Consider the following 27,885-nt stretch of genomic DNA (forward strand, 5'->3'; position numbering starts at 1 on the left):
CTGCATGACCAGCAGTTCCCGCACACCGTGCACACTGTAAGTACTATTATCAGTCAGTGCAATGCTGCCATCTACTATCTGGGACACAGAACATGGCTGTGAACCCCTCTGAAAGCTTTCCAATCAGGTCACTCAGGTGATCAGAACAGACCCAGACCAGCCCAGTATTTGTAACACTGCTGGGCGGCACCTTTCCTTATGCTGGGCTTAGCTGTTAACAGTTTTTAACCTTTATTTTTATTGATGTGCATGAGTGTTTTGCCTGCAGGGCATGTCTGTGCACCATGTATATGCAGTGCCTGTGCAGACCAGAAGGGGGCATCATAGCCCCCGGGGTCAGAGTTGTGGATGGCCGTGAGCTGCCATGCGGATGCTGAGAACGGAAGCCCAGTCCTCTCAGGAGCAGCTGGTGTTCCTAACCACTGAGTCTTTCTGCAGCCCCAGGTTAGTTATTTTTCACTACAATTCTGATAAAGGAAAGTTGTATTTAAAGAGCTTCTTGGAAAGAATTACTTCTGGCTAATTTTGGTGTGTGATTTTTTTTTTTCAAGTTATTTACAAGGTTTTTTTAAACAATAAAGTTTAGGAAATTAGAAAACAAACGCTTCAAATTGTTAATTTGGTTCTTCCCCATAGACATGCTTATTCTGTGAGCTGTATGGATGCTGTGTGGTATACGCACATGGTGAGTAAGGTCACCTACTCTTAAAGTGGTAGCCAAAAAAAAAAAATCCCATAATACTTAGAGGGCACCCTATAGGGGTTACATGGATGAGTATGGAGTAATTTCATAGAAATAGGATTTGACTGTTTTTAGCTGGCACTGGAAGTATACTAATATTTTCATATAATGGTAATAACACACACCAGTTAGGGCATACAGGGTTTGGAAATGACAAGGCAAGTTCTGGTGACTCGGGTCCAATTCGATGAGAGAAATGAGAGAAGCCTGGGTATACAGTTCACCATCAGAACATGTGTTTAGCAGGCACAAAACACCAGGGGAAAGGAAGGAAAATAGTGAATGATACGACCAAAAAGCTAGGCTGGGGGCGTGTGGAGGAAGATACAGTGTGCAGGAATGGAAGAAAACCATTATGAGTGGGATGTTTATAGCAGTTACAGGCGATGGTAGAGTCAGTCATCCAGAGTGCCTTTCTTAAAGTTCATCCACAGTCTTTATTGTATAACTAAAATACATATTTCATTCATAGACAGAATCTTCAATAATAAGACACATGTATAATAAATAAGTCAAATTTGAAAACATACATCAGACAGCTTCATGCTTTTTTTTGAGACAGGGACTCCTGTAGCTCAGACTGGCCTCCAACTCTCTATGTAGTTGAAGATGACTTTTAACATTCAAGCTCCTTCCTCTTCCTCCCAAGTGCTGGAATTGCAGGTGTTCACCACCAGGCCAACTTATAACCCTTCAGCTTTTTCTTCTTTCTTGGAGGTACTGAGGGTTCACCTCAGGCATGTCAGGCAAACGCCCTACCACAGAGCTGTGCCCCCGGCACGGCTTCCTGCCTTGTCAGTGTTGGCCGCCCCCAGCCCGGGGAGGTCTGGAGGTAATCTCAGTAATTCTTCAGCTTCTTCTTGCAAAGCCTCGGCCTTTTCATGTAACAGCATCTGCAGTAAAAATCAGTCATGAGGCCAAATGTACTTGGCTAGAGTTGCCAGCATTTTTATGTCCGCTAAAAACCTGAGTCTGAGATATCAATATCTAACGTTAGTACTAAAATAGTGAGGCTGAAAAACAGCCACTTAAGAACAAGTGATTTCAGTAAATGAAGCTTTTTAGCTGATCACAGTGTTCAGTGTACCAAAAATAAAGGAGCTTTCCCACACTCAAAGATCTGCTTCACAGAAGACTCGGGCACTTAAAACTTAATTTATAATCTATAAAATTTCAGAGAATTTTGCAAAAATTTAATTACCTCTTGAAACTGTTATCCTTTACATATACACTTAATTAGTTCTGGAAACTTATATTTACATAGAATATATATATTTCTCATAATTTAGTGTGTTTTTACAAACCCATCGGGATTGAAGGAAAATCCTTTTTTACTAAAGCTTCTAAAGTAAACACAGTTTAATCACCATCCTTCCCTCAATCCACTCCCACTGCCTGTCATTTCTCCCTCCTGTATTTTGTGTTTTAATTAATTACTTAATTATTTAATGTGTATGGCTATTTTTGTCTGCATGGATGTGCATACACCATGTGTCCCTGGAGGCCAGAAAAGTTGGTTGGAATTCCTGGAACTGCAACTTGACATGGTTGTGGTGGCCACACAGGTGTGGAAATATGAACCCTAGTCCTCTGGAAGAGCAGCCAGTGCTCCTAACCACTGAGCCACCTCTCTGGCCCCCCTTCCTATATTTTCTTGAGACAGGATTACGCTATGCAGTCTAGGCTGGCCTCAAATTTGTGATCTTCCTGCCTCAAGGCCCTGACTGCATGCTGCCATGTATGGAAATATGGTTAGCCTAAAAACAGCGTACAAAGAAGAAAGTATTCCTACTCACAGTGCCTAGTGTGTGTGCTGGTGTGCCTTTAGTTCTCACATACAGGAGGCAGAGGCAGGAGCATCTCTCAGTTCCAAATCCAGCCTAAGTCACTGACTCAAAGAGCAAACCAAAGTAGCATTTAGAGGACTTTTATAAATAATCGATGAACACTGGGCGGTGGTGGTGCACACCTTTAATCCCAGCACTCAGGAGGCAGAGGCAGGTGGATCTCTGTGAGTTCGAGACCAGCCTGGGCTACAGAGTGAGTTCCAAGAAAGGCGCAAAGCTACACAGAGAAACCCTGTTTCGGGGGGAAAAAATTGATGAACAAGACTTTTTTCTATTTTCTAAACATTAGAAGTAAAATGCTGGGATTGGTTGCACATGGGCTTTGTCTAGAGAGCAGAGAAATATTTGTAATACTGTTTATAATTAAAAAGCTCAGCAAAAACTTCGTGAAGGGAAAAACACTATGAAACAAAGTGAAAATGAAAAAGAAAAATGCTCTCTCATTAGATAAAATAAGGATTACACAAGAGAAATTAAAAATATAAGGCAGGCTTTCCAATATCTGAGGTAATGGTAACCATATAAATGTCCCATCATATCTTTTAAAAACTACACAGATCACCGGGCAGTGGTGGCGCACGCCTTTAATCCTAGCACTCAGGAGGCAGAGCCAGGTGGATCTCTGAGAGTTCAGGCCAGTCTGGGCTACAAAGCAAGTCCCAATGAAATGTTTTCCTTTGTAAGAGTTGCCATGGTCATGGTGTCTCAGCAATAGAAATCCTAAGCAAGACAGGGTTTATTCAGCTTACACTTCCACAGCACTGTTCAAGTCAGGACAGGAACTCAAATAGGGCAGGATCCTGAGCCAGAAGCCAGAGTGCGAATTCCTGGCTTGCTTCCCCTGGCTTGCTTCGCCTGGTTTTCTATAGAATGAAGGACCATCAGCCCAGGGATAAGATCACCCACAATGGACTGGGCCCTCCCCGGAAAAATCACTAATTAAGAAAATGTACCTATGAATTCTGAGCTCAGGTTTTTTTATTTAAATTTTGTCGTATGCGTATGGATGTTTCTGGCATGTGTGTCTGTACGCCATGTGTGTGCAGTGCCCTTAGAGATCAGAAGGCATCAGATCCCCTAGAACTAGACTTACAGAGTGTAAGTTACGCTGTGGGCACTGGGAACTGAGCCTGCCATCCTCTGGAAGAGCAGCAAGCGCTCTTAACCATGGAGCCACCTTTCTACCCCCAGCACATGCTTTTGTAACTATAAACTATCATATGATCCCCAGTACTTTGCTCTGATCTCTAAAGCATAAGGACACGATGCTGCGGCATATTTTCAAAGCTTGCTCACCTTTGCTGAGGAAACAATCTGCTTGGCCTGGCGTCTGGACAGATGATCAATCGTCCTCACTAGCACTTCTGGATCGGCATTGGCTAAGTGCATTAAGCTTTTGTATCCTGCACTGTATAACTGTTTTGCTCGACCCTAAGGTATTAAAGAAAAATCAATACTGTGAGTATTTGGGATTATTAAAAAAAATCCTCCAGCCGGGCGGTGGTGGCGCACGCCTTTAATCCCAGCACTCGGGAGGCAGAGCCAGGCGGATCTCTGTGAGTTCGAGGCCAGCCTGGGCTACCAAGTGAGTTCCAGAAAAGGCGCAAAGCTACACAGAGAAACCCTGTCTCGAAAAACCAAAAAAAAAAAAAAAAAAAAAACCTCAAGCACCAGACAGGAGTAGATGAAGGTAACAATGAAAACATGCAGAGAGGACCCAGCAGAAGACTGCAGGATTTAAGGGTGTGTTTGGGAGTCGGAGCTGACTCGGGAGTTTTCCCACAGCGGAAGTCAGCGTGTGTGCTAAACCCAGGAACCGGAACCAGTTAGGCACTCCGGAGAGCAGCGCCTCATGTCTTCAAGTTCTAGCCCGGTCCCTTCAAACACAGCCCGGGAGCAGGAAGGTGGCCGTGCAGATGTGCTTCCTAAGCAGGATGAAGAACTGAAGACGGCAGAGGCAGAAGCTGCTGGTGGTAACAGAAGGCTGACAACCGGCCAGGACCCTTTCTCCCGGTCTTAGGGAGCGTGAATGCCTTCCTGACATCCACACACCACTGCGCCGGGTACCAACTGACAGAGGGTAACTCTACTCCGGTGGAGAGGGAGGAGGCGCTGTGGCTAAGAGGCAGGATATACATCCTTAGGGAAGAGCAGAGCCCAGCTTTTTATAACTGAGATCTCTCACTGTATTTGTTTCTCAATTAGCGACGGCTTTCTGGCAGGCCATCGCAGTATTTTATTTAAAAAGAAAAAAAAAGAATTCTGGGTGATCTGGTCTGGGATCAACTGAGTCTTATCTAGGAGGTCTGCAGGGGCGTCCCCCGGAGCAGGCGGCAGCCCAGATAGGAAGGGGTCTGGGGGAGGCAGGGTGCTCTGCCTGCCTTCTTTGCTCTCCACTGCGGGGGCATCTACCCCACTGCCGCCCCCGCCATCCCTCACCGATAAGAAACCCAGCTTCTTCGGCCTTCCACCCGAAGACGGCAGCTCTCCAGGAATCCCAGGCTTTCCAGACTGGGACTGCTGCGCATCAGTCTCCAGTGTGAAGACTTCCACCGGGGGACTACCCAGCAATGTTAGCCGATCCACCATATTGATTCTATCAGTTCTGTTCCTCTACTGAACCCGGAGCAATGAGACTCTTTCTATTACCCATTCTGCAGTAACACTTCAGAAAATGGTAAAAACCTAATTTTCTATTAGCAGAAATAACCTGAGCTGGGGAACCAGGAAAAGGCTGACCTCTAGGACCCCGGTCACTTCCATGAGCGGGATTAGCTCCGCCTTCGCGCAGTACGTCAGTTTCTTGGTAAGTTCTACGAACAGGGCTCTGTAAACCCAAAATTCCTCCAGCTCCTGAGAAAACAAAGATATATCAAATGCTAAGTAAGTTACCTCTAAGTTTTTTCTGAAGTTTGGGTGTAGCGAGGGGTGAGGATGATCCCAAGCACAATTACCATGAGGTAGGCACCTTGGGAGCTTCATGAACTCGTTTTTGGAGGAGGAAAAAGATTGAAAATAAAAAACAAGTTATTTCATATCAAAATTACAGGAAGTGGATGTACAGCTTTGTTTGTGAAGTGACTACAGTTTTTATGTCTGGGAATTATCCCAGAGACAAAGTATTAAATAAGGAAAGATCCAAATGCAATGTAATATTCAATGGAACATTTTCTAAGTTAATAAAAACAGGAAACATGAATCAAGAGCATTCAACATGGCGTGGAGGCTATCATATCACCTTATCTTTTAAAGATATATTCTTCAGGACTGGGGAGCTGGCTCTGAGTGAGAGACCCTCTCTCAAAACAACATGGAGAAACAACTGAGGAAGATACCTCTGATGTTGACCTCTGACCTCCACATGCAATTGTGGAAAGTGCACACACATGCACCCACACACGCGTACATGCCCATGCACGCACACACAGTGTGTACCCACACCACCCCCGACTCCCGCGGTTGAGGTTGAGATGTTCAGTTTAATATACACTGCAAACACATACACTAAACATGTGTGAAATGTTCATTTGTGAAGGTCCCTTTCTAGGCTTTGGGTATCACCATAAGAACAGGTAATGTCACCCTGCCGTCACCGAGAAAGCAACCGCTGCACTAACAGAGCTGAGTGAAAGATGCTGTAGACCAACCAGACAGCCAGTGCTGAGCTGCCCTGGTGTGGGCCTTCCTGCTACACGGGAGAAACTGCACAAGTTTTCACTATTAGTTCACAGTAGTTAAAAACCATCTTCACTCATACAGCCGCCATACTATGTTACACCGTTTACACAGAGCTAGAGATTCTAAAACATACACTAACCATCCTTCATTAGCACATATGGTACAATTAATTATACACATGCATGGACTACAGAGCTTTAAGATAGGAAAGAGAGGGGGGCTGGAGAAATGGCTTAGAGGTTAAAAGCACCGACTGCTCTTCCAGAGGTCCTGAGTTCAATTCCCAGCAACCACATGGTGGCTCACAACCATCTGTAATAATAAGGTCTGGTGCCCTCTTCTGGTCATACATGCTGTATACACAATAAATAAGTAAAATAAATTAAAAAAAAAAAGATAGGAAAGAGAGAAAACAAATTAAAACCTGGCAAAAACAGCTTGTATGATATGTCAATTAAAAATTATTTAGGTAGCTAAGTCTGGTAAGATTTGCTGTGCTATTTAAGGAAATTCTACAGTTTTCTAGTTTTAGGCTAATCTACTTCAAATGCATATATAAATAAAGTTCACACACACACACACACACACACACACACACACACACACACACACACACATAAAACCCCTGTATTTGATGTAGACCCCTAGCCTGCCTGCCAGACACTAGAAGCAAATGTGCACATCACTGTGGCTGTCCAGAAAACATGGTACAGGGTAATCACACAGCAGCCGATGGACTCGGGGAACTTACCAAACCGCCCATCACTCATGAGTCACACACAGAAGCCACAGGTTCTAACGGACAGCCTGGCACTAGCGGTGGTCCTGGGACCAGGCTAACTCTGCACCTTCCACTGACTTAAGCATTTTAGTTGATCCAGTAATGTCTGCGTCATTTCCAGAAGCTCACACACAGTAATCTCGTAACCAGGCAGAAACAAAGAAACGCTTGAGATAAATCCGCACGCTTTGAACTAACACAGTAACTCAGCAGAGAGGAAAGCCTGACAACAGTTTTACGATTTTAATAACAGCTCAAATGAGAGAGCAGCAGTACACATCGCACACTTAACTGAATTACCTCACAGAAATGTAACACACAGGATGAGAACGAGGCAGCCCCCGTGAGCAGATTTTGTATGTATCCTCGGGGCATATTAAATTTCTCAGACACGCTCCAAACGTTGGTCTCTTTCAGCAGGGAATAAAGGACAAAAGACAGATAGAGCCTGTTGACAATGTTCTTGTCCACCTTCTGGAAAGACACAATCAAATAAACTTAGTTGGGAATGGGCAAAAGGTCAAGTGAATGAGACTATCCTGCAGGTCAGCAAGGAAGGAATGACTTCACAAAAGCAGCGTGCACTTCACATCAGCTCTCCCGTTTTTCTAGTCATAAGGAGATGGGGTAAAGTGGTTTCCGGTGTAAACTACACTCCCTTCTGCAGGGGGGCATGGACTGAAATGCTCAAGTTCTGGCACCTGCAACTGCCGAGCTGGGAAGAGGACCTTTGCAGATACGTTAGTTCAGGACTTGTAAATGACGCCATCCAGGACTCACCATGGGCCCTGAACTCGCTGACTGGAACCCGCATAAATGAGGAGAGGACAAGGAGACACAGAAGTCCATGAAAACAAGGCTCAGGTCAGAGATGTGCCTGTGAGCCAAGAAGCCAAGGAGCTGCCTCGCCAAGCCACACGAGAGCATGAGAACTCTTGCAGCGTACCCAGGAAGCCAGTGTTGCCCTGACCTCAGATCCAGCCTCCTGAGCTCGAGCAACCGAGCCAGGGCCTCACGTATCCAAGGGAGTGCTCTGTCACTGAGCTGAAGCCCCGGCTGGTTTCTGTTGTTCACGTCACCGTTGGCAGTGGTTGTTTACAGTGCCACTAGAAAATGGACATGGGAGGGAAGCAGGCGTGTGGGAGGCACGGAGGTCCCCGTGCTCACAGAGAGGCACCAGGGAACCAGGAATGTTACACACACAGGGCTGTCTCGTCAAGGACAGACAACCTGTTCTGTGTGTATAACGTGTTTCACTCACAGAAGGCTGGGGGCAGATGTGCTTGGCAGCCTGGTGACTTTGTGCTTATGGCGAGCTTTTTTCTCAATCTATAGGACCCATCTTTATGGAAGATGTCACATGTACATCTTTGTACATGGAGAGCTTTGATGTAGCCATGTTGTGCACACAGGATTGAGTTGTCACTAGGAACATTTTCACCACATTGTGATGTACTTCATTAAATATGTCTAAAATAAACCACTCGGGGCCAGACTCTCAAAGTTTGAACCAACACTGACTATGGAGTCACGAACTAGCTTCTTGCCTCCTGGGGATCAGTACTCTGCTGGAAGGCAGAAAGACCACCACATTGACTGTGCCCTTTGTAAACTGCATTTGCGTGTGAATGGAAGCTGGACAAGCACATGTAGCTGAGTAGTAAACTCGTCTGTACTATAAACTGCAAGGAAATATGCTATGGCTCAGTGTCCCAACACAGAAACAGAGAGACCAGAAAAGGCTTCCTGGGGCTGCAAGTTTCTCTTCTGTGATTCTGCTTTTACCAGTGGCGTCCAGGATCTTGTTTTCTGTGCAGAGACTCTCATCACTAGTATCAAGTTAAACAATTTCGTAGATGGACTTGAAAGAGAAAGAGTAGTTATAAACTACAACATTAGCTGGGCATGATAGTGTACCTACAATCCCAGCACCTGGAGCCTTGGTAGGCAGGTCAAGACCTGAGTTACATAGCAAGTCCCTGTCTGAAAAGAAAAACAGAAATAGGATACAGAAAAGAATCTTGAGATAAATGCTAGGTATCAGTGGATTTGAGTTACAGATTCAGCGTGCATATAATGGACCATCCTTTAAAAACCATTAAGCTGAAAAAGTATATTGAATACTGGGTAGGCAAAAAGAGCTTTTTAATTTGCCATTTTTAATGTGCTTTTACCATTAACTATAAATTGAGTTAATGGAGTTTTTGCTTGGAATGTAATTCCAGAGCCAGGAAAAATGACAGAATTATTAAATGGCCGGATGGATGCTCTAATGATAATTTCAAGCGGTTGCAAGAAATGTCAATAACAAGGGGCGGGGCCGTGAGACGGCTCAGTGGGCGGGGCGGTGAGAGGGCTCAGTGGGCGGGGCCGTGAGACGGCCCAGTGGGCGGGGGCTGGTGAAGTACTGGCTGTGCACCTGAGCTTGGTTGCTGGGACCCACATAAAAGAGAGAGAGGAACCACACCACGGAGTTGTTCCCAGACGGCCACATGAGTGCTGTGGCATGAATGCACACGCACACGCACACGCACACCCTCACACGTTAAGAGAGAACAAAGTTTTAAAGGAGTAGGTGTGGGGTGGAGTTTTTCTTTTCTCAAATGGTATTTATTTGTGTGTGTGACTATGAGTGTGTGTACATGTGTGCATGTGTGCCAGGGGGCCCACGAGGAAGTCGGGTCAACTTTTGGAAGTGGTTCTCTCTCCCACTTGTGGAGGCTCCGAGGCTCTTGTCTCTGGCACGCTGTGTGGTCTAGGCTAACTCAGGCTTTCAGGGACCCTGAGGATCAGACTCAGGCTGCGAGGCCTGTGCGGCAAGCGCATTTTCCATTTCCACTGGGCTGTTTGCCTACCTCACTTTTTCTTTTTTAATGTGAAAAAATAAATTACGTTTTAAGTAAATACTACTTTTTGTTTGTTTTGTTTTTGAGACACGGTTTTTCTGTAGCCTTTGGCTGTCCTGGAACTCGATCTGTAGACCTGGCTGGCTTCGAACTCACAGAGATCTACCTGCCTGTGCTTCTCGAGTGTTGAGATTAAAGGCGTGCGCCACTCCTCCCCGATTAATACCATTATTTTTTAGAATCTGAAATAGTTGTATGTTTAAACTATTAAGCTAGTAAGTATTTAATTATCACAAAACAAACATTGACTATATTATATTAAAATGTACCACAGTTAAATTCTAGATGCAAATTTTAAAAGATGCCTTATTCTAAGGAGATTTTGTATGTAGTATTATTTAGTAATTAGCCCCAATTTTTTAGTATGATTTTGATTTTACTTTACATTGTAGAGGTTAATATAAAAGTTTAAGAAATATTTGTATTCAACATTTTGAAAATCTACGCATAGTGTCAATTCTAAAGTAAAAGACCATATCTGAACATTGTAAAGTCTTTTTTTTTTTTCTGTTTGTTTTTTTAAGACACAGTTTCTTTGTGTAACAGCCCTGGCTGTCCTCAAACTCACTCTGTAGACCAGGCTGGCTTCGAACTCACAGAGATCTGAAGATCTCACATTCACACTCGTCTGCCTCCAGGGTGCTGGGTTAAAGGCGTGCACCACCACCGCCTGGCTTGTGAAGCCTTCATTTCAGGCTACTGAACTGCATGGGACAGCTGCAGCATTCGGTACAGATCAGAGGAAAAGCCATCGTCAATATTTACACTAAAATTAGAGCTGTTTACAGAGACTTAAATATATGTAGGAAATGGTAGGGAAGACAACTAAGTTTGAGGAGAAATTGGAATAACAATGAAAATTGTAAAAGCACACAGTGTGCTGAGTGGAAAATGATACTGGCCTAAGGGAACTGATGATTACCAAAGAGTTACTTGGTAGACATTAGCCTGAGCTTTATTTTGTCCCAAGACTTGAGGATTATACTATCTGCTTTATAATTAACATATGCTTAATTACATCAAACTATCAGCATCTACTGGTATGGTCTACATTTGTTTTCTTTTTTACTAGAGTACATTTGTTATACGAAATCCCATTATGACATGTTCATATGGATATCAAGAACCATGATCATAACTCCACTTTGTTATACGAAATCCCATCATGACATGTTCATATGGATATCAAGAACCATGATCATAACTCCACTCCTTTCTCTTGTCACGTTAACTGAACCTTAAAACAGTAAAACGTAAGATACAGCACAAAAGAATCTTAGATTATCCACTTCAATCTTCCAAAATGCTTTATATACTGCAAGGATTAAGTTGGGATCTTTTAGGGTTTTTTTTTTTTTTTTTTTTTTTTTGGAGACAAGGTCTCACTATGTAGACCAGGTTGGCCTTGAACTCACAGAAATCTGCCTGTCTTGAGAGAGTATTTTGAGCTTTTTGAGACCAATAAACACCACCACCACCACCACCATCCAGATCCTCCTGTGCAGAATTTGTAAAATCAAGTAGGATAGTGCATATAAAGCTTCTGGAAAACAACTTTATATTGGTTTCTTTAGGGGCTGGAAGCTGAGTGGCAGAATACTCACCTAGTCCACACAAGTATCTGGGTTTCATCAGCACTACACACACACACACACACACACACACACACACACGCATGTGTGTGCGCTACTTATATACACCTATATGCATAATATATATTATAAAACATTCATTTCAAATTGAACTTACATACACAGTTATATGATATTGTGCAAATATTTTATAATATAAGCCTAACAGATTAATAACTTTTTTTTAAAGACAAGGTCTAACTGTGTAGCTCTGGCTAGCCTGGACTACATTCTGTAGACCAGACTGGCTTTGAATTCAGAGATCTGCCTGCCTCAGCCTCCCAAGTGCTGAGGAACAAAAAGATCAGGCCAGTAAAGGAGATGATGACATACTAATTCTGTTGGGTGGATGCAGTTCATTATTTAGAAGACAGCGACACTCACCTTCCTGATGGCCTGCCCCGATGCCTTCTTCCCAATGAAGCTTTCAGAGACTCCAAGAAGAGCAGCCACATTTTGCTCTGCTGGACTGAGCTGACTGAACTACATGGAAAAGGAATAAACACATGGAAAAATAAAACCGTAGCTCTAAGTCTGTCATTTGAGCCAAATCCAGTATTAATTCTGAAGTCACATTTTCATAATTGTAATGGACAAGAAAAAAATCCATGACATTTATTTACAAATATTACAGGTTTTAAAAATATAGGATCAGAAGGTAACATACTTTATAGAATTATCAACATAGGCAAAATACTATTTCATCAACACCAGACTGTGCATATGATGATGGTCCCATAAAATTACATGGCCTAGAGATGTCCCAGCTGTCTTGGTGTGTAAGCACACTTGGTCTTACTGCATTCCTCAGACCACACCCATCACAGATGACTGTGCATGAAGACATGGTCACATTTATGGACTGTGATTATGTTTAATATTAGCGTGAGCTCCAAGAGGAAGGAGACAAGAAGGAAGGGTTTGAAAGTAGCTGCGCCATACAGCACCACTTCAAAAACTTACGTGATGACTAAAAATGATACTTAAAGCTGTAGACGGGGGTTGGCAGGGTGAGTTGGGGGTGCAGTTCCAAGGTAGAATACACACTTACATACAGGCTTTGGGTTCAGTCTTTAAAACCATGGGGGTTGGGAGGGAGGCAGCCACCATTTTTGCCTGCTGTAATCCTGTGTGTTCATTCAGCCAGCCTGTTCCCAGAAAAAAATCCTAGTACCTTACTTTACCAACTGGTTTTCTTACACACAGGGCCAGCTCTCCAGTGTCACTGGCTAGAAAATAAATACTCTTTGTGAGGCTGGGAGACACGTTAGTAAGTTCCTGCTGCACAAGCTGCAGGACCTGAGCTCAACCCCCAGACCCCAGATAAGAAGCCAGCGTGGTGGCCCTTGGAGCTCATTTGCCAGTCAGCCTGGACTAAGTGGTGAGCTCCAGGTCCCGGTGGGAGATCCTGTCTCAAAACAAAACAAACAAGGTGGATGGCTCCTGAAGATGACACCTGAGGTTGACCTCTGACTCTACACGAATGCACAAACATGCACACCTCCTGAACACACACATACACACCAATACATATTTAAATGAACCTGAAAGGCATATATATGTGTGTGTGCACGAATGACATAATAAGACCCATAGTGTTGTGCAATTAATATACAGTAGTCTAAATGGAGAAGAGAGAGAAGCTCTGAGAGATGAAAGGCCCAGTTCCAAACGCTTCACCAGAGAAGAGGCGGCAGCTAATCACGGACAAAAGTCCAAGGCAGTCAGAGCCGAGAAGCCCTTTCTCACCTGCCTGAAGTACACCATCCAGTCAGGCTCGGTCTGGGCAACGAGGTCGTAGGGGGTTGTTAGGTAGACCAGATGGAGAAGGCTTTCCAGTACAAGTCCTTCAAGCCCTTTCTTCAAGTCTCTATACAGAGTGTCACAATAGGCCAGATCAATGGCCCCTAAAGAAACACAAACACAAACTCAGGAGGTGACTGGACCTGCTCTCAGCCAGGGCTGTTGTGTCTGCTTGTCCAGCACTCAGACGGCAGACTCGGACAGACAGTGGGGCTGGGGGAAGATCAACCACATCTACCCAGCAGGCTGAGGCCAGACTGCCTCGCGTGAGGCCCAGCACCAAAAGCCAGTTTAATTAGTGTGAATTTGAACAAATATTTTCAACCTCTCAGAGTTTCAGCTTCCTCAATTTTAGAGACAATAAAGCATAACTGAATCATAAGTGAGAAAACTACATTGAAGGTTCGGAGTAATTTCTACATAAATAACATGGATGTACATGGAATATACAAAGTCATCTACGATATTAGTCTGGTTGTGCTGTGTATTATAATGAAATAAAAACGAATACTTCGAGAGATTGAAAATAAACAAATACAAAGTCTTGTTATTCTTGTTTGCTGAGGGCCTCAGCTAGGGTCTCTTGTTCGAGAGTTCAGGTCCTAAACTAAATCTGTGTATTAGTTAACTAACTTTACCAGAAACTTCAAATTCTCTTTTTTATAATGGGTTCAAAGGTTATTTTAATAGTATGTATCAATTTTTAGACAGTTCTGATATTACTACTACTCTATTTTTGGTAATCTTGCAAAAAAATTTCAATGTGTATTCAAACTAAATTGAGATACCCACTTTATAAGCCATGTGGCTGTTTATAATTAGGAAAATCATACATAATGCAAGTGTTTATAAATAAAAGATGATTAAACAATTTATGTTACAGCCCTATTATGGATACTACAGTATAAAAGGAAAGTGGGCCTGGGCTTAGCACAGGCCCAATATAATCTCAGCTACTTGGAGGCTGAGGCAGGAGGATAACAAGTTCAAGGGCTACCTGGGCTACAGTTGACCAGCTAGCCTGGACTACATTTGACCAGCTAGCCTGGTCAACTTAGTGAAACCCAGTTTCAGAATTAAAAGAGCAAGCTGGGAATGTAGCTCAGTGGCTGCAGTGTGCCTGCCTGACGTGTGTGATGCAGCCTCGGGTTCACTGTGCTTTACACACACAGTTCCATTCATAGGTGAACAAGGTACATATAGACACATATGTATCTATGTTGAAAAACAGTCAGGTGCCACCTGCCAGGGACACACTGCCCCTGTGTAAACACGGAAGAGATGGCTAACACCACCCCTAAGTGACAGGATCCTTTTGGACCACTGTGGTGAGTGCGGCCAGTGTTGCCTGACATGTGATGTGGTGGGTGAATGTGTTCGGAAGGGTCCACACTGAACTGGGAGCAGAGGGAATTCCTGACGAGTGGGAATGGGACAGGAGTGTGGGACTTCTGAGATAGTTTTCCTTTGTGTGTGTACATGTGTGCCAGAGGATGGAGGCCAGAGGATGGAGTACGGTTCTTCAGTCATGCTCCACCTTACTTTAAGACAGACTCTCTCACTGAGCCAAGAGCTCACTGACTTGGCTGGGCCAGTTTGCCAGGAAGCTCCAAGGACCCGCCTGCCTCCGCCTCCCTTCTGCTGTGGCTGCAGACCCACCCTGCCACGCCTGGCTGCTGATGTGGGTGCTGGGATCTGAACCATCTCCCTAACCCCAGATCTTTTTTTTTTTTTTTTGGTTTTTTGAGACAGGGTTTCTCTGTGTAGCTTTGCACCTTTCCTGGATCTCTCTCTGTAGACCAGGCTGGCCTCAAACTCACAGAGATCCGCCTGGCTCTGCCTCCCGAGTGCTGGGATTAAAGTGGCGCACGCCTTTAATCCCAGATCTTTATGTTTTAATGAGCAGACATGGATTATTTTTCAGTAAGTAAATTACAATATACTCATTAAGAAATAAATTCTTTGTTTAGATGTAATCTATATATTATGCACAAAGAAAGTTCCAGAACAATAGAAATAGAAATTACTTATTAAAAACTTGTTTTTAAGTAATTATTTAAAAACAAAAACAAACAAACAAAGAAGAGTGGTGGTGGTGGTGGCACACCTTTAATCCCAGGCAGGTGGATCTGTGAGTTCGAGGCCAGCCTGGTCTACAGAGTGAGTTCCAGCACAGCCAGGACTACACAGAAAAACCCTGTCTCAAAAAAACAACAACCACCACAAACAAAACCTTAAAGCTGTTTATAGCATGTTCTGAGAATTGAAGAAAAACACCCAGAAAGGTGCTATTCCTGGCAGGACTTAAGCTGTGTGTTGCTGAGGGAGGGAGTGGGAGGGAGGCATGGCCATCTCCCTCTCCATACGCTTGTGCAATTACTTACAATTCAAACTATTTTTCCAACTTCTGAAAGCTGAAGTAGCTTGTGAGATTAATACTTCTAATATGAAATCACAAATACAATTTAAAGAAAGAAAATCACTATTTCTATTGTTTCCAATGTATTTCCTTAGAAAATACTGAGATTTAGCTAAACTTACCCTTCAAAGCAGCTTGGCCCAGCCTTGTAATACGAAAAGGACACTGGAACTCCTCAGAGGCACCGCGGCTGTCTCTGTGTAGAAGACCTTTCTCCGTCAGGCAGCCGAGTGACTCGACAGTTATTTCCCAGAGGCTTTTCTCTTTCAATAAAATCTTCTGCTGAACACCGAAAAATGTACCATTCATAAACTGATATATGTCACCAAGACTTGTTGCGATCTGAAAGAATTCAGGACATAACTGGAAAATTTTCCTTAGTTCAAGAACGAGATTACTCACTTTCATATCTTAAAGCTATGTGAAGAAAATATCAGCACAAAATCTACACAATTAAAAATTAACAAGAAAAACAACTGAAGGGAAAAGACATCATCATGTTGGTACTTTTTATGCACATTTTCATTAAAATGCTTTAAAAAGATTATTATTATTATTATTATTATTATTATTATTATTATTATTATTATATGTTTTGCTTTGTTTTGAGACAGGGTTTCTCTGCATATACCCCTGGCTATCCTGGATCTCACTCTGTAGACCAGGCTGGCCTCGAACTCACCGAGATCCACCTGCTTCTGCTTCCCAAGAGCTGGGATTAAAGGTGTGCGCCACCACACCTGGCTCCTATTATTTTTAGTTGGCTGTCTGTGTGTGTGGTGAGGTGTGTGCACATCAGTGCAGGTGCCTGTGTGTGTGTGGTAAGGTGTGTGCACATCAGTGCAGGTGCCTGTGTGTGTGATGAGGTGTGTGCACATCAGTGCAGGTGCCTGTGTGTGTGGTAAGGTGTGTGCACATCAGTGCAGGTGCCTGTGTGTGTGATGAGGTGTGTGCACATCAGTGCAGGTGCAGAGGCGTTGGATCCCTGGAGCTGGAGTTACAGGTGCCTATCAATCACCCGATGTGGGTGCTGGGAACTGAACTTGCGTCCTCTGCAACAACAGTACTGGTCTTAACGTCTGAGCCCCCCCAGCCCCCAAGTGCTGTTCAGTTTTTATACTACCCCCAAAGCTGTGCTGTTTGGCCTCCCCAGCCAGTCCCCCCAGTTCCACGCAGACTCCTTTGGAATCCTCTCTCCATCCACTTCTAGCTCCCATGGAAGCATCCTTTAGGTCTAAGAACTGCATTAAAAAGGAAACATGGAAACACAGCTAAAAGAATCCCCATGACAGCGTCAGGCAGCCTTTGCCCAAGGGGTCACCGTCCTCCTTCCGCCTTTCTCTCCCCTGGGTTCCATTCCTTTCCCCTCCTCCCCCGTGGTCCTTTACAACTTACAACAGCGATCCTAACATCCTGCACTTGCTATTCAGATGTAAAACTCACTCTGAATTAGAATCCACTTTTATTAGCCAATTTCACCAAAATCAGCATATTAAAATATGATCGATCAATAGTACACTCTTACAATTCTGATGATACTTCAATGGGGATATTTAAATAATCATTTTATATTAAACCAATATAAGGGATAATAAAAATCTTATGGGGCATTCATTTTTCGATTGCTCCTCTCTTTCCTCTTATTAACAATCATTTGTAATATTCAATCAAGCTCAAATGCACTTAAAAGATATTCTAGAACTGATACTCAGTTTGTGGATCACTAATGTACTTAAGCTTCTGTGGTGGTTAAGATGCTCCTCATGGTCTCAGGAGTTTGAATGCTTGGTCTTCAGTTGCTGCTTGGGCGGGACCTTGCTGGAGGAGTATACCACCAGGGGTGGGCTTCGATGGTTTAATATGCCACACTCCATTCCCATTCAGAGCCCTGTTTTCTGCTTGTAGTTTGAGATGTGAGCTTGCAGCTTCCAGCTGGACGACAGGTCTGCCACCTGCTGGATCCTATTCCCACCATTATGGACCCTAACCCTCTGGAACCATAAGCCCAAATGAACTCTTTCTTCGACAAGTTGTCTTGGTCGTGGTTTTTATCTCAGTAATAGAAATAACTAAGTTCCCATGCTGCTTCTCTCCTGACCATCACAGTTGATGCGGTAGAAGGCTGGGTAGAGCAGGTGCAAGGGGAGTCTCTGCCTGACTCACCTACCTGTCTTCACGTCATCTTCCCACTCCTCTCTGGGAAGCCTGGCCACGATTTCAACCTGGGCCAGCCTCTGTCTACCTTTGGACTACTCCAAAGTTAAGTCCGTTAAAGCATTTATTGAGTGCTAACCACATACCAAGTTGGTGTAAGGCACTGGAACGCAACGGTCGCAAATAGAAACGTGAGCCCCGCCTTTTCAGGGCTTTAGAGCAGGGGGATGTTATTAGTCAAAAAAAAACAGTAACAAAACACGACCTCAAACTGAAACATGACCTCAAACTGATCCGTGCTGTTAAAGGATCAGAATGCAGTTCTGCAAAGGAAATAACAGACTGACTGAGAGGTGTAGGGAGGCATCCCCAAGGAAGATGGGCAAGCAGCACATTCAGGGAGCATTAAGGTCTTAGTGCACCTTACCTTAGAGAAGTGTAAACAAAAGCCAGGGTTTCTAGAATGGAGAGCAAAAACCATGCAAGAGACCACACTGGAGAGACAAGCTGAGGCCACATTAGCCAGGCACCAGGAGGAGAAATCTTGGTTAATATTCTTTTCCTTTGGGTTTCTGTTTTATTTTTAAGACAGGGTCTCATGTAGCCCAGCTGGTCTTCAACTCCTGATTTGTCTGCCTCCACTTCCTAGGGGCTGGGACTACAGGTATATGACCACTATCCCAGGTTTTGGGTTAATTTTTTGTTTTTTAAAGACTGAGTTCTACTGTGTAGACTTAGCTGGCCGGGAACTCACAAAGGTCTTCTTACCTCCGTCTCCCAAGTGCTGGGATTAGAGATGTCGTGGAACATGCCTGGGTTCAATTTTTAGAGCAACAGGAAACTACTAACAAAGTGGAAGTGGAAAGAGAGACATATGCACTTCTATTTTGTAACTACTCCATGTGAAGCATCACTTGCAGGGGATGTGGCAGGCCAGGCAGTGCATGCAGGGAGCCGTCAGAAGACAGGAAAGCGAGGATTCAGCAAGGGACCCAGGCATGCAGTGCAGGTCTACACTTGAGAGCAGCCTATTGCTCTTTGCTTCCAATTCAATGTTTGTAAAATAGAAATTATACTTAGCTCGAGGATTTGAGTCTTTAAGGTGTTTATCAGGGTATCTGAAACACGGCTGTGATAGATAGCCGGGCTCACTGAATCTCACGATGCAACTGTTCTGTTCCCTTCCTGGAGTTTCCTGCCCTTCCCGTCATCTGTGTCTCTTGGGATGCCCACTTCCATCCTCTGAGCCTTTGACCTCGGGCTGTACAAGTCACAAGTCTTGGCCGGTATCAGAGCCCTTGTTCTTACCAAGTCTCTATAACAACTGTTATGTACCTGATGGCATGCTCCTCTGCTACCCCGGTCAACACCAAAGGTTTGGGGCAACTTTTGCCTCTCAACAATCCACTCCAGTATCTTCAGCTTTCTGGAGATTTACAGCATCCAGCCTATTACCCACATCTCAGCCCTTCTCCAGTTACAGCATCCGGCCTATTACCCAGGTCACAGCCCTTCTCCAGAGTTACAGCATCCGGCCTATTACCCACATCACAGCCCTTCTCCACAGTTACAGCATCCGGCCTATTACCCACGTCACAGCCCTTCTCCAGAGTTACAGCATCCGGCCTATTACCCACATCACAGCCCTTCTCCACAGTTACAGCATCCGGCCTATTACCCACATCACAGGTCTTCTCCAGAGTTACAGCATCCGGCCTATTACCCACATCACAAGTCTTCTCCAGAGTTACAGCATCCGGCCTGCTAACTATTACCCAGGTCACAGCCCTTCTCCGGAGTCACGGCATCCGGCCTGCTGACTACTACCCATGTCACATTAAGCTTTCTTTTCTTGCCTTCTACTCTACCTAGGATGACTTATTGCCTCCTTCTATATCTAGTCAGGGTTTCTCTTTCAACCCCGATTGATGCTAATTCTCCTTCTTCCTTTAGACTTTCATGATGCTAAGTGGCCAGGTGACACTGTAATGACATTCATCTGCAAGGTACCAAACTTGTGGTATCTCTCTCAGTTATGCCTCACGCTTTTACTTCCATGTTCATAGTAATGAGGACAGGCTACATGACAAGCTAAGAACAGTGATTCTGCAGTAAGAAAACACGAATTCAAACTCTGGCTTTTACTACTTTGTGGCTAAATATACTTGGGCACAAGGGCTAAGTTTAGTTAATTCAAGAATAAATCTAAAAGAATAACCCTAAAAAATCTAATTCCTAATCTCATTATTTTTCATACTTGATAAAGACTGTACAAATCTCTAAGATGCTGTTTACACGTTAGTAAACCCATAACGTGAAAATGCACCTACTACACCTAGTCTACAGAGCCTCATAACTTGGTAACATTCTGCTCTGTAGAGCATCAGCTGCTGCCCTACATGTCTGCAGAGCTGGGGCTTGTAAAGCCGTCCAGCACGAGGTGACGGTATTGTACCACAGGGTGACAGGCACACTTCTGTCTTAGTGTGAGCAGAGGTGATGGGTTGTCATAGATGACCCACTGTTTCACAGCTTCCACAATACTGTCTCCTAGAAAATAACTTTTGGGAGGTATCAATTATTATCTGATTTCCTATATTTCCTCTAACTGAAGAACTAAAAAGACTCAAATTTAGATTATTTTTGAAAAACAATTCATTTATTTTTATTTTAAGTGCATTGGTGTTTGCCTGCATATATTTCTATGTGAGGGTGTTGGATCTCCTGGAAATGGAGTTACTGACAGTTGTGAGCTGTAATGTGGGTGGTGGGAACTGAATCCAGGTCCTCTGGAAGAGCAGCCAATGCTCTGAATTCACTGAGCCATCTCTCCAGTCCTCGATTTAGATTTTTTATGTCATAGATTGTTCTTTTTCACATTATATTAGAAGTTAATATTTTTTTATATTTTATAATTTGCCTGAATTTTTAAAACTCTCTGTCATCTCAGGTAATAGTTGTCATATTTAAGAAGACCTTTAAAAATACCTTCAAACCAATTAAAGACAGAAACAAACTCTGGATTCCCTTGGTGAATTCCTCAACAAGATGGCTGTAGCAGTTTTCCAGGGGTCCGTTTATCAGTTCCAGGACCTATAAAATAAAAGTTAAAGCAGTATTATGTTTTGTGTTGTTACTAATGCTCAACAATGTTCCACATAAAGGCCTTATACTTTGTACAGATCCTGGGAAGCCCCAGACTCCTCCAAAGTCAAAACAAAATCATATCACAAAAACTGAAAGAGCAAGAATTAACAGGTGTTCTATAAAATAAGAACAGAAAAATAGTTTTCATTGTCTGAAATCTATAAAAATATTTGAACCACTCTTTCCAAGTCTTAATCATACAGGAGGATATATCATTTAAGAAACAGTGGTAATTAGATTTTAAGAGATGATTTCATGTAAGGGGTAGGCCAATGACCAAGAAAGACAGACAGACAGACAGGGCAGTACAGAAGTCTGGGCAGATGGAGCACTACCTGTTGCTTGTCTTTTTCTTGCAGTAGAAGAATACTCTCGCCAACGGTGTCAATCCCAGCCCGGCCAGCCCTGCCAATCATCTGCTTATACTGATTCCTCTTCAAGAACTCTCGAGCCACATAGGGGGCTCTTAAGATGACTCTATGGACGGTATAAAATTAAAAATGATCCTCTATGTCAATAACACTACTTTTTAAACACAATTCCATTTTATCTACCTGTTATTAATGTAATAACATGTTAGCTTTAAATAAAACTCCATTTACAGCCGGGCGGTGGTGGCGCACGCCTTTAATCCCAGCACTCGGGAGGCAGAGCCAGGCGGATCTCTGTGAGTTCGAGGCCAGCCTGGGCTACCAAGTGAGCTCCAGGAAAGGCGCAAAGCTACACAGAGAAACCCTGTCTCGAAAAACAAAAAAAAAAAAAAAAAAAAAAAACTCCATTTACAGTACATCTTTGATGTCCTAGATTCTTGAGTCTATCTTCTGTAATTCTTACAAAATAGTTAACAATACCCTCCTTTTCTTTTCTTATGAGGGAATTAGCTGAAGTCCAGGAAGTGGCTTATCTTGAGCCACGAGGTGAGTAACGGCCACACCATCACTTGCACTCCAGCCTGGTAGTGGAGAGGCCGCTGAGCAGCCGACAGCAATGCTCTAAAGCGCTGACCGTTCACCTGGAACTGAAAGATCCAGCATGGACCACCACTGATGCTTCCAGTTTACGAACTGATGCTGTCTTTAACCCTAAGGCACTGCAGACTTCAACTGGGCTGAGTCTACGAAAACAGCAATTTCAGTCCTGCTCGGGTATAAACTAGTCTGCAGTCAGACTCTTCAAAGGGAACAGAAGAGTCTATCACTGCCTACAGATTACCACCTTCTGCATTTATAGATCTCAACACACTGTTTAATGCTTGAAGAAAACAAACAGAAAAGACGAAACGAGAACACACACAATAAACGACTAAATACAATAAATAAAAATAGGGAACAGTAAAGACTTTTGAAAAATTGTAAATAGTGTCCACAGAAAATCCCAGGGGGAATCACAGCCACAGACTGCTACAAGAAGTATAATACAAGAGAATTCTTGGAAATTTAAAATTCATTTAAATCTAAAGAAATAATGAATGAATATAACTAATAGAATAGTAAAAAACTAACTTTTTATATTCTGATAATTCCATACATGTATAAAACATATTGCTATTGTATCCATCCATTTCCACACCCTCTGATCCAATATAACTGGGGCTAACCTACTACTGCTGTGTCTTAAAAATATAGATTTGGGGGTGGTGGTACTGGGGTGATTTTGGGGTGGTAGTACTGGGGTGATCTGGGGTATAGTACTGGGGTGATTTTGCAGGGGTGGTACTGGGGTGATTTGGGGATGGTGGTACTGGAGTGATTGGGGGATGGTACTGGGGTGAATTGGGGGGGTGGTACTGGGGTGATTTGGGGGTGATGGTACTGGGGTGATTTGGGGGTGGTGACACTGGGGTGATTTGGGGAGGTGGTCCTAGGGTTTGAACATAGAGCTCTCTTGGTATTAGGCAGCACTCTGCTTCCCAGCCCACTAAGACACCTGGATTTTATAGGGAAGGTAAAACTGGAGAAGTATGCAAAGGAGAGCCGACAGCTCAAACCACACATCTTTGCCCCACTCAAGCCAAAGTCACGAGAGAAGACCATAGAGATGACGGAGGATGAAACGTCTACCAACAGTCCTACAACGAAGAAAACCATGGCGCTCACGAGGCAGCCCTCGTCAAGCCCTAACTGAAGACAGTAAGCTGGACTGTTGGGAATCACCATCAGGCTGCTTGGGTTCCAATCTTGGCTTTGAAACTCATTTACCTGATGGGACATTCACCTAGTTAATGACTTACTAGATTTTAATTCTATAAAATGTCGGTCATAAATTGTGAGGGTTGATACATAAATGCATGTTTAGCAGTTAGGTGCTGGGTGGGAGATGGCGATGTGGGAACAGGAGGGAATAACACACGACTATAATTAGTGTAATTAGACACCACGGGGAAAACTCAAGGGAAAGTCTAAATGCTGTTGGAGGGACAGCTCCATGGACAAAGGCACTTGCCTCCAAGGCTGACGACCTGAGCTCTATCCCCAGGACCCACACAGCGGAGGGAGAAGACAACCAGCTGCCTCCTGACTGGAGAAAGCTGCCCTCCAACCTCCACAGTCACACTGGGACACGCATGCTCTACGCCACAATATAAATAAATAAAATGAAGAAAGAAAAAACGCGTTGTTGAGGAGAAACCACAAACCACAGGGAAACCAGAAGCTGGCTCCACACTGAGCATGGCGCTGCTGCAGGCTTTAATCCCTGCACTTGGAGGCAGGGGCAGGGGGATTTCTGTGTGTTCAATGACAGATTTCCATAGCAAGTTACAGACCAGCCAGAGCTACACAGTGTGACCTGTGTCTAAACAGATAAGTTGATAAATATGAACACAGGGGTGACAGCACAATTAATGACTATGACACTGAGACTGTCCTACGTATGCCCAGCAGGAAAGCATGCTTTTGACATCCACAAAAATTTTGTGAAAATAAATTATTTGCTAGAAAAACCTATAGTCATGAATTATAAAGAGAAGTCAGTTATACAGTTTTATAAGTTTGGTAGTATGTGAAAAGGAAACTGAGGATCTGATTTTAAGAAGCTATTGAATTCAGGCTGGGCAGTGGTGGCAGAACTCAGAACTCAGGAGGCAGAGGCAGGAGCATCTCTGAGTTCCAGGCCAGCCTACTCTACAGAACGAGTTCCGGGACAGCCAGGGCTACACAGAGAAAGCCTGTCTCAAACAACAACAGAAGCTACTGCGTTCAGAGGCCTTTACTCAGCCCCTCCCCTGTGGATTGAACACCAGGCCTCATATATGTCAGGCAAGGCTCTAACCACTGCACTCCACCCCCAGACTGGCCTTCCAGATCAAGTCATGCCTCTCATCCCAGCACGAGGAAGGAGGCTGAGGCAGAAGGATTCTCTCCAGTTGGAGGCCTGGGCTACAGAGACCCTGCCTCACAAGATCAAAACAGAAACAGACAAACACATGAAAGGGAGGGGCACAAAAGGGAGGAGTCTGATATCAGGAAATCTACTTTGTCATTAAGATGTTAAAGGAAACAAACCAATCAACTCACTCGGCAGAGGAAAGCGGTTGATGAAGCTCACCTGCGTGCTGGGAGATTGACCCCAGCTGCCAGGGTGGATGTGCAGGTGAAAAGGCAGAGCACGCCCGTGGAGTAGGCCTCTTCCAGAAGCTTCCGTTCATCACTAGTTAGACCGCTGTGGTGATAGGCAACTCCGAAGGGGATGGTGCGCTTCAAGACAGGGCACACTTTACCACCGCCCACGTTCCTCAAGTTTTTAATCACTTCACATTTTTCCTTCTCTCTGTGGTTTAGATAATCCCTAGAAAAACAATCCATTAGATGTAAGAGCCTGGCACCAGAGAGATGGTTCAGCAGTTAAGGACACTGACTGTTCTTCCAGAGGACCCGGGTTCAGTTCCCAGCTCACAACCACTTGTAGCTCCAGTTCCAGGGGAGCCAGCACCTTTTTGTGACCTCTGAAGACATCAGGCGCACCCACAGTGTGTGCACGTGTGTGTGTGTGTGTGTGTGTGTGTGTGTGACCCATCCTCATAAAATAAATAAATCTTTAAAAGGAAGAAATGCGAGCCCCTGAATTACAGTTAGAAAGTGCTCACCATTTTTCTTTCACTACATCATGTTAACATCCCTTTTAGTTACGTATTGTTTTTATCAGTATAAGTACACAAAATGTTCTTTGTGTGTATTTTGTATGCATGTGCCTGTGTTCCTATTTGTGCACAGGGGTGTAGTGCTCCAGGGAGCCTCCTGTGTCTCCCCAGTATTGGATTACGGTGTGTGCCACCATGCCTGGCTGTCACAGGGATGCCAGGAATCCAAACTTGGGTTCTCTGACTGAGCCATCTCCCCAGCCCCATAAGAGGTTCTTTTAATTTTAATTCTTACTCCATTAACTATTAGAAACACTCTCCAAGTCTTTTTTCAGATCACAGAACCCTATGGAAACTTGATTAAAACTAAGGGAAAGTCAACTACTTATATAAACACATCACTTTAGATACAAATTCAGAAGCTTCATGGGCTTCCTGAATTTTTGTTCCTATACCTCCTATGAATCCATGGAATAGAGGCCAGGTTTAGACCCCTGCTCTGGATACTATGATTATTTCCTCTACAATATATGTCTTTATGGGAGATGGTTTGTCTTATTTTAAGGCAGAAATGTTCTGCTCTGAAAATGGAAACATACCGTACGGCAAAACAATGTCTGAACGATAACACTGTAGAAACCTCAATAATATCTTAAATTATTTTAAAAAATTGAGTGATTTTGTAAGAAAAATGATTAATTTCCTTACTTTTCTTAGTTTAAAAAAATTTAGTGTGTGTGTGTGTGTAAGAGAGAGAGAGAGCTAGAGAGAGAGAGAGAGAGAGAGAGAGAGAGAGAGAGAGAGAGAGAGAGAAAGAGAGAGAGAGAGAGAGAAAGAGAGAAACAGGTGTCTACAGATGCTGAATCCTCTTGGAGCTAGAATTACAGGCAGCTGTGAGTCTCCTGAAATGGGTGTTGGAAACAAAACTTGGGTCAGGTCCTCTGGGAGAACAGGAAGTGCTCTTAACCCCTGAGCCATCGTCTCTCCAGCCCAATGCACTGAGCTTTTTGTTTGTTTCTAGGTCATTATGTAGCCTGGCTGTCCTGGAACTCACTATGTAGACTAAGATGGACTCCAGCCCACAGAGGTCCCCTTGCCTCTGCCTTCTGAGTGCTGGGATTAAAGGCATGAGCTATCAAGCCTGGCTTTTTTTCCCCCTTAAATAATCAACACCATCACTGTAAAGGCAGACTGTCAATTACTGAAATTCAACTTCTTCACTGTACCCTAAATATTTTTATCACTGTACTATCCAGTAAATTTAATTCTAATTTAGACAGTTCATGCCAGTAGGGCTGAGAGGGAAGGTAGAGAATGGCAGATTAAAATCAGGTCAACAGTCTATGACTACCGAAATAGCCTCGGGTAAGACAAACGGGGTGTAAGAATTACAAAACCACACACAACAAGCAGGTGCGGGAAACACAGAACTATCAGCACTTACAGCTGCCTTACACTGTCTCTGGGGACACAGCAGAGCTTACATTAAAACAACTCAAACCCCAAACTAATACGTTTCCAGAATTCATAGGAAAGTGTATCTAGTGCCCACACAAGTTAAGAAAACAAAGACAGTGCTTATCAAAGAGAAAGTTCAGCTGCAGACGTGACCTGGCCTTGGAGAGATGACAGTGGTTACCCCAACCTCCATGTAGGAAAGCCCCCCTCCTGTGTGCAGCCCCCCTCGCAGCGTGCAGCACCCCCTCCTGTGTGCAGCCCTCCCTCGCTGTGTGCAGCCCTCCCTCGCTACACGCAGCCCCCCCTCGCTGTGTGCAGCCCCCCCTCGCTACACGCAGCCCCCCCTCGCTGTGTGCAGCCCTCCCTCGCTACACGCAGCCCTCCCTCGCTGTGTGCAGCCCTCCCTCGCTACACGCAGCCCCCCCTCGCTGAGTGCAGCCCCCCTCGCTGTGTGCAGCCCTCCCTCGCTACACGCAGCCCTCCCTCGCTGTGTGCAGCCCTCCCTCGCTACACGCAGCCCTCCCTCGCTGTGTGCAGCCCTCCCTCGCTACACGCAGCCCTCCCTCGCTGTGTGCAGCCCTCCCTCGCTACACGCAGCCCTCCCTCGCTGAGCGCAGCCCCCCCTCGCTGTGTGCAGCCCCCCCTCGCTGAGTGCAGCCCCCCTCGCTGTGTGCAGCCCCCCCTCGCTGAGCGCAGCCCCCCCTCGCTGTGTGCAGCCCCCCCTCACTGAGTGCAGCCCCCCTCGAAGCGCGCAGCCCCCCTCGCTGAGTGCAGCCTGCTGGGGCCCATTCCCAGACATGCAGAATGGTCTAAGATGGGCTGAGCCCTGGGTCAGTGCTCAGCCAGACCTTCAAATCTAAGCCTCTGTGGTGGTCACTCTCCTGTAACTGTGAAATAGTCTACTTTAATGTGAATTTCAGTTAAACTTTCTTTAAGGCCGATCCTCAGAACCTAATAAAACCATAATGCTCTGCTACGAAAATAGTGACCATCAACAGGTAGGGTGTATTATTCCCTCTGTAACTTATGAAAAACAGAACAGATACTTCAAAAAAGATCAACGTACTTGCTTAAAAATTTGCACAACATTTCTGCTACATTTTCACAGTTCTTCTTACTGGGACAAAAAACTAGGCACGAGTAGGTGGGGATAACTTCTGTCACCAAGGCTACCAAGTGATCGGGATCCATCCTTTTCAGGGCATCAGAATACTGCAAAACAAGGAGCCGGGCAGATTGCA

The 27,885-nt window shown here is 44.4% G+C and overlaps 1 protein-coding gene and 1 long non-coding RNA gene across 11 annotated transcripts in view; one reads left to right on the forward strand and one right to left on the reverse strand.

The window, feature by feature from the left end:
• Positions 1–1,155: 1,155 nt before the first annotated feature.
• The window catches only part of Helq (helicase, POLQ like), a 38,236-nt gene continuing 11,506 nt past the window's right edge, over positions 1,156–27,885 (reverse strand). For 4 of the 9 annotated variants that reach the window (XM_006975398.4, XM_015994288.3, XM_042257715.2 and 1 more), the window contains 11 exons: positions 27,711–27,856; positions 24,655–24,894; positions 21,444–21,585; positions 20,950–21,054; positions 15,930–16,149; positions 13,335–13,492; positions 11,970–12,068; positions 7,349–7,522; positions 5,329–5,442; positions 3,886–4,020; positions 1,156–1,635 (listed from right to left, as the gene is read on the reverse strand). In XM_006975398.4, coding sequence (XP_006975460.1) covers positions 1,498–1,635; positions 3,886–4,020; positions 5,329–5,442; positions 7,349–7,522; positions 11,970–12,068; positions 13,335–13,492; positions 15,930–16,149; positions 20,950–21,054; positions 21,444–21,585; positions 24,655–24,894; positions 27,711–27,856 — 1,671 coding nt within the window. In that variant the 3' untranslated portion in view covers positions 1,156–1,497. Of the gene's footprint in view, positions 1,636–3,885; positions 4,021–5,328; positions 5,443–7,348; positions 7,523–11,969; positions 12,069–13,334; positions 13,493–15,929; positions 16,150–20,949; positions 21,055–21,443; positions 21,586–24,654; positions 24,895–27,710; positions 27,857–27,885 lie in introns of those variants that run through there. The other 5 variants (XR_013043047.1, XR_013043045.1, XM_076546725.1 and 2 more) reach the window with 4 other exon arrangements.
• On the forward strand, positions 4,418–21,712 carry LOC143267665 (uncharacterized). Of its 2 annotated transcripts, none has more exons than XR_013043049.1 (3): positions 4,418–4,669; positions 5,290–5,395; positions 21,468–21,712. It is a non-coding gene; the product is annotated as an uncharacterized LOC143267665 (long non-coding RNA). The 2 variants fall into 2 exon arrangements; XR_013043048.1 differs by having other exon boundaries at positions 4,471–4,669; positions 5,293–5,395.

The sequence above is a fragment of the Peromyscus maniculatus genome, chromosome 10 (genome assembly GCF_049852395.1).
Source record: "Peromyscus maniculatus bairdii isolate BWxNUB_F1_BW_parent chromosome 10, HU_Pman_BW_mat_3.1, whole genome shotgun sequence".
In the NCBI taxonomy this organism is placed as follows: domain Eukaryota; kingdom Metazoa; phylum Chordata; class Mammalia; order Rodentia; family Cricetidae; genus Peromyscus; species Peromyscus maniculatus.